Source organism: Haemaphysalis longicornis, unplaced genomic scaffold (assembly GCF_048455015.1).
Source record: "Haemaphysalis longicornis isolate Haplotype H1 unplaced genomic scaffold, Haemaphysalis longicornis Haplotype H1 scaffold_67, whole genome shotgun sequence".
In the NCBI taxonomy this organism is placed as follows: Eukaryota; Metazoa; Arthropoda; class Arachnida; order Ixodida; family Ixodidae; genus Haemaphysalis; species Haemaphysalis longicornis.
This window is the reverse complement of record NW_027526419.1, coordinates 1318125-1329755: the sequence shown is the minus strand read 5'-3', so window position 1 is coordinate 1329755 and position 11631 is coordinate 1318125. Positions and strand designations below refer to the sequence as shown.

The window sequence follows — 11631 nt, the reverse complement described above, 5'->3', positions numbered from 1 at the left end:
AAGCTTTAAATACGGCATAATACCATGTGATGCAGGTTCACGATATGCGTGCATTTGCGTGCATAAATGTCTAGTAATTCCTGCCTAAATAAATTTCAGTTGCAGTACTTTGCCTCCGCTCAACACTTCCCTCTTACTGGTAGGTTACCGTTGAAATCAACAACAGGGCTCTATCGAACCAATTGTCTGTGGCTCGAACACTATCGTCTGCTGCTCTCAGACACACTTCTGGACGTGGAGACGTAGATTTCTCGCCCTGCAAGCGGTTTTGGGACTATCTCCGCTGACGTGTTCGACAAGCCTGCGATAGCCACGACCCCAGATCGCCGGAGTGCCGTCTCGGGCTGACTGACTTCTACATAAAACCAACAGGAAATTTTGCAGGCCGCTGCAGTCCTTTGCACACACTCAACGCTGTCTTTTTGCTAGCAGGTAAGTTTTTCAATCCATCTTCAGACGGCGTTGTTTGATCTTCCGCTAGCTGCACCACCACGTCTGTTATATTGCCTGCTGGTACAAAGTTGTCAACCGCAGATGGAAAAATTTCACCTTTGCTACTTGTTGCAAGGCATCACTTGTTAAACAGCTACTGGTCAGTTACGAAAACCAGTTTCGCCGAGATGTCTCTAATGAAGCGAGAGGCGTGGCTTTGTAAGCAGTGCAAATTTGAAGCGGCAGGCTAGCAAGGACGCTTTCTGATCCGAGGCAGGGCTCATTCGTGAAAATGTTTTTAAGAGTCAATTAAAATTTTTATCACTTTCCGACTACCATTCGGGCACTCGGATTAAGAGTAGCAGCGTGAAGTACAGTTAAGCATGACTATTAAGCGATAGCAGACTCTGTGTCAGAAGTTAAGAGGTTTTCCTACCATCTCTCAGCGCAGTACGATACCTTATTATCAACTGTTAACGATGACGAATCTCAATTTCTTCAGATCCACACACAAAGGTTTGCTTGCTTTCTATTGATTTAACAGGATACAGGACAACGCGGATTGGCTGACGCTATGAATTTTCACCACAATGGCCTCTTACAATACATTATCATTTGCAACTTTGAAGTTCGCTGCCTTCTATAGCATTCAGTCGAAAACGTTCTCACTTATTTGAGGGATCTAATTCGCATGCCTCAAAATATTGATTATGATCCTGCTGATGTAGCTGCTGACCTTCGCATATGTGCTCGCTGCGCCTGGTGAAACAAGGGGCGCAATGCACGGAATCTCCTGCCCGGGCTGCTTCCGAATGGCATGTGAAACGAAACGGACAGTAATTTCATGTTTATCTCGGCCGGAAACAGCAAAGTGCTGGACAGGGAATTCAATTAAGCACCGACCATTCGCATCCGGAAAACGCATGACCTAGACAGGTTACCTTAGCAACCAATCACACATCCTTTGAGCGCTCACTTTCGAACACGCAAGCAAGCTTCTTTTGGCCAAGGAAGAAGACTCATTTGGAATCGCTCATGCCAGTTTTCGAAGTATTGGAAAACACACGAAGAAATTTCTACTTTTGGCCTTTTCGTCCTTTCATTTTCTAGTGCGCTTGTTGTCACTGAGACCAACGCTGCTTCGTCGCTCGTTTTGCAGTATAATATTCTTTAATTTAACTCAGTTTTTTCGTCGTCCTTACACCAAGGAAGACGGCGTTCTCGTTTTTGTGAAAGCCCATTGGTTCGTGTTAAAGCTTACCGTTACTTTTGATAACGCGGATATACTACAGCGTAGAACATTACTGCGTCGCAATGTAAACAAATGTCATAGGATCCGACCTGACCAATGATCACAGCGGTGGCACAGAACAATAAGAGAAAAGAGTGCCGATACTCTGTACCCTAATCCAGTGAGTGACACTACATTCATGTTTCCTGAAAAGCATCCGGTTAACGATGCACATATCTTGTTCTGCGCAGCCATTGTAAAATCCAACTTGCACATGCAAAAAGAGTACATGCGACGTACAGTTCTTGGCTTCCAACTTCCCGCAATGAATGCAGTTCTCCTCGTTTTCTTTTTTTCTAAGGTGAAAGATGGCTGTGACGGGATATATCATACTTGCTCTGGTGTCCGCTTCGTGGGCGGTGACCCTTGAGCCTGAGGTGACATCGTGTTCCGGTAAGATTATAGTCTTAAACGTTGAGAGCAGCGGCGCGAATTGGCAAGAACTTCAAGGTTTTTTTTAACGTAAGGCCACCAGACATAACTTCTGAAAAAAGGCTGCAACAAACTACACAGAACGGAAAGAAAAAGGGCGAGACAACCACAAACTATTGGTATTAGCAGTTGAATTCTCTTTCCGAAACATTACCTACATTCACGTTTCTTAGGGTGCGTGGACATACTCCACAGCGTGTTGAAAAGAAATTGACGAATTTCTAATGGCAGGATTTGAACACAGCTTTCTAAGCGCAGAGCGATGACGACAATGCCGCCCGCCACTTTATGATATATCCAACGGTGTTATGGCTGGGTTTCCGGTGTAAGCTTTATAGGCAGCAGGTAATTAACAACACACGCGACTGAATAATATGATATATACCTGCCACAGTGCATCAGTGGCTAGAGTTGTGCTTCTCAGTTCAAGAAGGCCGGTTCTATCCCCGGCATCTGCGGCCGCTTTTCTAACACAGGCGGTATGTAAACACGACCGTGTGTTCCAGATTTCGGCGCACGTCAAAGATCCCCAAGTGGTCAAAATTATTCCGGATCCCTTTATACGGCGCTCCTCATCGCCTGTCAAACGTCTACGCGTTAAACCCCGCAATCAATCAATATTATGACATACGTGAACACAACCTTTATTTATTTGTTTATACAGAAATGTTCAGCGACCCGTTGTATTGGACGCATTGGGAAGCCTACTGAATTCTCAGAAAAGTATCGCTCCGAACGGTGACTTTAGCAAGGCAAAAGGCTATCTTCTACTAATGGTATGCCTTTCTAGACTGACGTTGCTTTGATGCCATACCACCGTGTTTTGGAACCCATGGTGGTTCTGCTGCCTGCTTAGTAAACGCTTAATGGCTTGTTCCCTACGTGACGTTGAGCCCCTGTTTCGTTGTCTGGAAGAGCACAAGTATAGCAGTATAAGAAACAGCTCCTCTTCACTCTAACTACTCCAGCAGTTTATTTGCCTACCTCAGTGAGAAATCTCTCTAGAAGCCGTCCAGTCTCATTAATACACGCACCCACAGATTTGTTATGCATCAAAAACCTTTGCACTGCAGCTTGAAAACTTAAAGGCTGCGCGGTTGGCTTCTCCAACAAATGCCTCCTACGTCTGGACTTCTGGGCAAAGAATGCGCTAATAATAAAAAACGAAATTCCAACCACGATACAAACTTAACGAGTACAATACACAAACATCTGCAAGGAAGCCATTTCGTTCCACATTGACTTTAAATCACCGGTGAGGTGGCACCGGTACGCAAACTCCAATTTGATTTCCTCTTCTTTTTCCCAGACTCAAGCGTGTTCACCATCTCGCAACTCTCAATAACGTACGACAAACCCAAAAAAAGACTTTCAACGAACTTCACTGCCACAATAAGTCAGACTCTCGACAAGCACCCGTGGCTGAAAGTGAAGATCACGAGCCCCCCGACATCTAGCGATCTTTGCATACGAAGTGGAGATCCGTGGTAAGATGTCATTATCATCATCATATGGGTAAATAATTAACACGGCCTGTGTTTGTACGGGCATTTTCATGAAAAATCGACATACCAGGACCGTCATGTTTGAAAGCGTAACACGGTCCGCGTAACGTTGCCAAAGGATTTACCTGTAACAGCCTCTACAGAAACGAGGTACATGAGTATATATGACCAAATAACTTCTCCGACTACTAGCGCTGTTCCAACGGGTGAACATATTTGGCGGCCAAGGGGACCTGTGTGCATTTCAGGAACAACCCACGTACATGACCGAGGCTAGCAGTGTTGTTTGAACTAATGTTAAGGATCAACAGGCAAGGATCAACAGGGTCATTTAGGTCCCCGATGGACAAGCAAAAAGACTTCAATGTAAGGACTACAAGTAAAGTTAGCTTGCACTGCCAAATTTCTTTTCTAAAATGAACATAAGTTGCAAGTGCATGAACCGACTTTGGACAGCTGCTAACATGAAAACTATGAAATGTCAGTGTGAAGTCTTTGTGTTCCCTTTTCCTTCAATCTCGGCAGTGCTGTGAACAATGTGAGCGTGCACAATTAAGTATGCCTTGTCGCAAAGATACGATACTTATGGATGAACAGACCACAGTATGCCAATTCTAGAAAAGCGAGCAATTATTATTTGATTGCGGACGAGGGGAAGAAGGAGGAAGAGGAATAGACTTTATTTGTATATTAGTTTTTGTAGTAGTGGCAAGGAGGGGTCTTCTCAGTCCAGAAGTCCCTGGGCGGTCGCTGCCAGGCGGGCCCTTTCAACCAGCCGAAGGTGATCGCCGGGGTCCGGCCTGGCTAGCATGCCTTCCCACTGCTCATGGTTGGGGGAGGGAATAGGGGGGAGGGATGGTGTGTGGGAGCACGCCCAAGAGAGAGAGAGAGAGAGAGAGACTCTTTACTACAGAGAAAGCAGAGAGGTTTTCCAGCATGAATTAGCCGACATGCTACTCTGCGGGGAAGGGGGGAGAAGGAAACAAAAAAGTAGGTGGAAGAAGAAGAGTAGGAGACAAAAAATAAGAATAAAAAAAATAATAAAAATTAAAAATGAATACAGTCCTGTTTAAGGGCGCTGAGTACAAACTTGACGGTAAACGCTAGGGAGATGGCTACAATCATATGGTAGAGTGTGCAGGGTTGGGGACAGTACTTGTAGGTGGCGGAGTAGGAGGTGGCGTGGATGGCGTGAAGGAGGGTGCCGTGCGGGAAGGTGTTGGTTTGAAGGCGGCGGTGGGTGGTGGCTTCTTCCTTAGTCAGCTTGTCGTGGGGTGGGGGAAAGATGTGGCGTTCGAGGCGGTAATGTTCGATGTCTTTGAATTTTTGAGGTACAGAATAGTGGACTTCCGATGGTGATGCTGTAGTGTTGGACGGTAACGCCCGGTAGATATGCGCGTGGGCGGCAGCATGAGCCGCCTCATTCCGCTCCAGAAACTCATGTCCCGGGGTCAAGAGAACCTAGAGGTAAGGAGATTTAGGGATGGACTGTAGGATGCGGAGGGCTAAGGGAGCTATGTGACTGGCGGCGTAATGGGGACAGGCAGCTTCCGAATCTGTGACTATGGTGATAATGTATTGAGATGTAGTGGGTGCGAGGGCTATTGCGATTTCTTCTGCAGTTGTGGAGTCGTTGCCAATTACTGTCGCGGAAGACCTTCCTCGGTGGTTTACTGTTGAAATTGTGAAGACTAGTTTATCGGAATATTTGGCGGCGTCAACGTAGCGGGTGTCTCGTGGCTTGACTTGAAGCATCTTGCGAAGTATTCGAATCCGGGCTTGTCGGCGACCCTGTTTATGAAGGGGGTGCATATTCTTGGGTATTGGGGTGACGGAGATGCAATCGCGTAGTTCCAGAGGACTGCGTTGGTGGGGGTAATGGGTGGCAGGTAGTTGGTAGCCGAGGCGACGGAGGAGGTGACAGCCAGTGTGTGAGAGCTTAAGCCGTTCCATCTGGTTGACATGATGGGCCTCTCGAAGTTCGTCCCAGGTGTTATGAAGTCCCATCTGCAGTAATTTGGCAGTGGGAGGTGTCGGCGGTAGCCCTAGTGCTAATTTATAGGCTTGCCGGATGATTATATCGAGTTTTTGTATTTCACTATTTTTGAGAGCCAAATATGGAGTTCCGTATGTGATGCGGCTAATTAGAAGGGCTTGAATTAGGCGCACGAGGTCATTTTCTTTCAGTCCTTGTCGACGATTAGCAATGCGTTTGATTTGATTTTTTTTAATTCAGCACAATAAACAGCAAGAACAGTCAGGAATAGCGCTATTCCCGTCGGTTCTTCGAGTGTCTGTATACTGGTGCTCAATTTCAAAACAACGGCGACATGTTGTTATTGTTCTTGCTGTCGAAAGCTTTTATTGAGAAAAGGGCAGAAGTGAGTTGGTTCAAAAGTGGAGCAATGGTTGGCCATCCCATTTCGGCAGGCCACTGGCAGTGGTAGCAAGCTTCCCCCGGACAATTTGCTGGAGAGTCGACTATAGCTTTAAAAAAATGGGTCTTCCCCCCAACAAAGCGTATTCTGTCTTCTGCTTCCGCTTTTAAAAAAAGACATGCCTCACCACACGTGTTCCTGTACCGCATGGGGCCAACCACCTCCTTCCTAGGCTTATTGGTGTCGCTCCAGAAACTTTTCCAACTCTCACCCGGATGTGACCACAACACTTCTCCGCTCCCTTCCCTGACACCTGCCCTTTTTGTAGGCTTGTACGAAAACCGAATGTCAACATCTTTTGTATACCTGTCCATAATGTACACACAGCCAGCACTCATAGGTCGGCGTACTCACTCGTGAGTACACTCATTTGTACTCATTTGTACTCAAACTCACGAGTGAGTACGATGATGAGTGATCACACACCCAGAAAAAAATAGTGAGTACGACGACGAGTGAGTATAGGGGTAAGTCCACTACTCGTGAGTACAGTACTCATGAGTACACTACTCATGAGTATGAGTACTCATGAGTACAGTATTCATGAGTATGAGTACTCATGAGTTTGAGTACTAATGAGTATTAGTACTCATGAGTACACAGCACTCATGAGTACACAGCACTCATGAGTACACAGTACTCATGAGTACACAGCACTCATGAGTACAATACTCATGAATACTGTTTTTGCGAATGCTTGCACTCTTGAGTATATGCACTCCTGAGTACAGTAGTGCAAACAGTAGTGCAAACAAGAAAACGGACGACAAAAGCTGCCACCCGAAGACATGCAGAAAAACGCAGTTTACGGCCACGGCTGCACCGACAACCCCCGAGCTCCCCTGAGCCCGACCCGGCCTGAGAACAAGAGGAGACACCAGACGCAACGCGAGTGCTTACGTTCCGTTTTGCTTTGTCACATGTACTTGCCTTCGCACAGTAAGTCGCCCAACGGCAGTGCACCGCGTCAGACGTTTTCTTCCTCTGTCCTGATTTATATGTAACCTGTGTTTTTCTAATCAATTAAACAATTTATTTTTTCTACTTAGTCTTTCATTCGAGCTACGACCTAGCTAACAGTGCAGATAAGTTGATTATTCGTGAGTAATACAAATTGAGTACTCATGAGTACAGATTGAGTACTCATGAGTGCAGAATGAGTAGTACTCATGAGTGCAGAATGAGTAGTACTCATGAGTGCAGAATGAGTAGTACTCATGAGTGAAAAATGAGTAGTACTCATGAGTGCAGATTGAGTACTCATGAGTACAGAGTGAGTACTCATGAGTACAGATTCAGTACTCATGAGTACAGATTGAGTATGAATACTCGTGAGGACAAATGAGTTTGAGTACAAGTGAATACGATTACAAATGAGTATTTGATGAGTGAGTACGAGTGATTTTGTGAACAGACGAACTTTTTGAGTCTGAGTTTGACTGAGTACAGCGTGAAGGAAAAAAATTGTGATTGAGTTTGAGTGAGTTATTTCTGTTTTGCCGACCTATGCCAGCACTCGACACGTTAAACGCACGCGGATCCAATCGTTCAATGGGCCATTAATATATATACTGCGCCCGTACTACATAATTTCCGTAATCTGTTTGCAGACGAGACTGATTTAAAGTATTCCTTAGCTTACTTATCATCACACCAAGAAGCATTCAATGCTATTTGCGCACAGGCTTTCTAGAGATATAAGAAACTGCAGCAGTCCGGTGCTTACTTTAATGAGAGTCATTCAATGCTTTGAAGGACTCTGCTTTAACTTACGCATGATGGCAAGTAAACGGAGAAAGCACATGCAGCAGCATAGTGATTGGCTGGAGCCCAAGTTTTTTCCTTGTAAAGAGTAGTAATGAGTGATGAGGCTGCTAGTCTGATTCGCAGTAGTAAATCACCCTATGTAACTACATGATTTACATGAGTTGATTTACAAGGGTGATTTAATAGGGTGAACTACGGACGTAAATCGCCCTATGAAAATGAAGTGTTTCACATTTACCAGTTTCATCAAAGCTGCTCTCTCCCCGCGTTTCAGCGCGTACAACCTTTGCGACCCTGAAACGGCGACTGAAACGCAGCTGTCCACCCCGTGGAATGGTGCCTGCCCTATTGAGGCCGGTGATTACGAAATTAGCGTCGATTTGCCAGTGCCACCTAATTTTGAAAGACACACAAGGGTGAGTGGCCATCGTCTAACCTCGATACTTCTTTGCCACGTGACCTGCAATGGCAAATTTTCCTAGCTTACTGCCTACTTGCGATATATAAAGCATGAGCAAAGGTGGGACCCACGCTGGAACACCTATCGGATAGAGGAGAGAACAGCCCTTTCCAATCCCCCGGCCGATGCGCGCACTGCCTTGTTGTTTCAACATTAGCACTACTTTCCTCATCCTGATGCTTTTTCCCGTGGTCTTTAAAACCTTGCTTTTTTGCAGAACTATGTGCATTTGCATATATATTCAGGTAGGAGCAGGTCTCGGGCGAGTATAACCCAGAAACGTATTCCTCTTCGCTCCCGATATATCGACTTCCGACAAAAATAGATGGTGAGGGGTACCGTACTTGATATCGTAGAAGAACCTTCTCGAAGGGGGTTTCAGCTGATAGCCAGCGTGTCCCGAATCAAGCCTAAGACGGTGCACGAGCCTAGCTCCGCAGTGTCGCAGCGAATTATGACGAGAGTCTTTGTAGTGCGAAGCGCAGACACCGAGTAATCTTGCAATGAAATCTCTAAAGTACCACTTATATGTTGCTCAAATGTGTATTTCAAAGGGATCCAATTTTAATCTTTGTTCTGCAGTATCTTGGCGCTCTACCTAATCGGCTTCCGGCTGTCTTTGGCCACCTCGGAAGGCTTCACCTTTAAAAGCATTCATTAAATTCCGCTTCTGGGCCCATCTTAAATACTGGTGGAACTGGTCTCAGCGGATTTCAGGAGTTCATACGAAATGTCAAGCGTGTTGGCTTCGAGATGCGTGCAATGTCCATTCCTTAGGGTGCAATGAGCTTTGTAAAACCGATGCTTTGAAAGCAGCTCAGTTCTTTCGCAGAGTGCCGCTTCATGCTCTTGATAACTATTAGCTTAAAGGAAGAGTGAATGCGTTTGTTGGAAGTGTTGCACATTTCCTTTAAGTCAAGTGTTATCGTGCTAGTTTTTACGACGCCTTACATCAGAAAACATTTTCTCAAATCTGTTTCGTTTGCTGTCTTTTTACAGATTGACAAGACCTTCATCTATACAATTACGGTGCACGAAGAAGGAACGCAAGAAAGTTGCCAGAGTTTTTCTTTCAGCGCACGTCGCCTATTGACAGCTTAACACCGGAAGCAATATTGTTACTTGAATACAGAAGTTCAAGGGTGTATCTTTAAGCAGTCCGAAAATAACTTATAATGCAATTTACGCAGCGGAGACATTTTGGTTCGATGCTGCTTGCTTCACCGGTGAAAAATAAACATCCCAGAAAGCTGGACACAAGCTAAACATTTAAGAGCAGATTACCAGGAGGGATTATCTATTCTGCAGTTTTTTATCCCAGTGAATGGCTTAAGATAATGGGTAAAAATAAACTGGTGTTTCATTTTCTTTTATTCTCATTCTCTTTTCATTACTCATCTCACTCCAGTCACCAGCCCATGCTCCTATATTCATCTATACCTGGGGTGTATTTTCCCATAATTTTGCGGAAGTGAAATCTTGGGCAACGCAATTCTGATTACGTGCTACGATCTAAGAATCATAACCAAAAAGTATCGGTAATGAGTGTTGTAATGGGCACCACACAAGCACAAGGTAAGGGATTGATAGCTTTCCTAGTGTGAGCGGTGACTCCTAATTCATACACTATGCACACTTACCATCATAGCCTCCCAGCCAGAAATAATTATCATCATCTTAGTTTTCCGGCCATGAACGATCATCTTCGCCGTGATTAATTCTTCCAAAGCTTCCATATGGAAGCTTTGTTGGAAGCCTTGTTCCGTATGGATGCCGAAACGTCTCTTTTTTAGCCTTTTTAACTAAGCCTTTGGTCGGCGATAACCACTTTCTTCAACTATGTATCTTTCCCCCAACCAGGCGAGTTTTCGTCAAACCTTTTATTTCTCTAAGGCACTGCAGTTTTTGTACAAGACTGCAATTTTATTGCATGTGAGGCGCTCCAACAGGAAGGGCTCCACGGTTTCCGGCGATCTACAGATTTCACCTCAGTGTTTGTACTGGCGTCAATTCGAAAGAGGTACGACTTCGCGAGCGCTGCGTCCAAATGTGGTGTGCGGTACAACGTCTCTAGTCAAGACGGAAGTAACTCTAACATCTTTGCCCTCAGCTCAGGGTCTGTAACGTGAGATGGCGTGGTAGTGCTCTAAAGAGGACCAGAAACAGTTCCTTTCCTTTACTACAAGTTCCTGTGTCACAGACGTGGCATCATTTTTGGTGAAGAAAACCCTTGGGAATGCAGAGAAAGAAGCGAAAGCAGTTGTTTCTAGCCACGCCTAGCTGCTTTCCACTTGTGGGCGGCAGCTTTTGGAGGAAAGGGGGACTGGTGCAGCATGCACCTTCGACATAGGATTTGCGCAGGCGTATTACGGAGCGACGGTCACTTCTTTATCGACTCATACTAGTAAGGTATCTGGCGATTTTTCACATCGCTGATGTTATCGTACAAAGCTTTTTACTTCAGAAGCCCAGGAATGATTTTGGCCTATTAGGATGCCAAAAAAATGTTGGGTTCGTACATACTGCAGGGTATAGCCCCTGAGAACTAGTGGATATCGCTTCATATGCTTGCGAGTAAAAGCCATGGCAACACTCTCCTTGTAAGATATGTGAAGTCCTCTGGGTGCAAGGTATGCTGGTATTTTTCCGAGAGCTTTCTATAGCCTCTGCTGCCTCGTACAACGCGATCGCACCCTACTCCGTATGCAAATGTCATCCGCATAGGGTGTGACGAACACGCCAGGCGGGAAAACTCGCTTTAGGTAGATGATGACAGTAGGATTAAATAGCGGAGCGCTCAATACAAATCCTTGATTTCTCTTTTTTTGAATGGCATTGTAGGAAGTTGCGCCTTCGAACGAGTGCATTGAAAGCTGTTGCCCCTCTAGGTACCTTGAAATACACGCGCAAACTTTTAGTCCTAAACCCGAAGGACTAAGGGCTACTAGAATGGCTCATGAAAAACTGAATCAAACGCAGATTTAATGTCCAAAAATGTGGCAAAATAAACACACCCGTTCTACAATTCTTCCGGTGACGAAACCAGTGCAACCACATCTTCAACACTTCAAAATCATGCAAATTACAAAAAGAGTTTTATGCTTATCTGTTTTTATGACAAAATAAGAAAAGGAACCATGGCTCTGCGTACAGTGAAAAAGCAGTCTGACGCAAGGCTTATGCTAAATGCGCTGCCTTGACTTCGTAATTTGTCAGGTCTGGGAGAGTCAGGGAAAAATCAGGTCCAAGGTCGAAGTCGTTTGTCAGAGGTGTCTGCATTGAGCGCTTTTTTTTTTTTTTGCCGCT

General features: G+C 45.2%; 1 protein-coding gene across 1 annotated transcript; it reads left to right on the top strand.

Moving 5' to 3' along the window:
- The first annotated feature begins 287 nt into the window (after positions 1-287).
- On the top strand, positions 288-9563 carry LOC144144266 (uncharacterized). Its single transcript, XM_077675637.1, has 5 exons — positions 288-432; positions 2025-2116; positions 3465-3642; positions 8140-8281; positions 9325-9563. Exons 2-5 carry the CDS (start codon positions 2032-2034, stop codon positions 9424-9426), a joined length of 507 nt encoding a protein of 168 aa, XP_077531763.1. The 5' UTR covers positions 288-432; positions 2025-2031; the 3' UTR covers positions 9427-9563.
- Positions 9564-11631: the final 2068 nt, after the last annotated feature.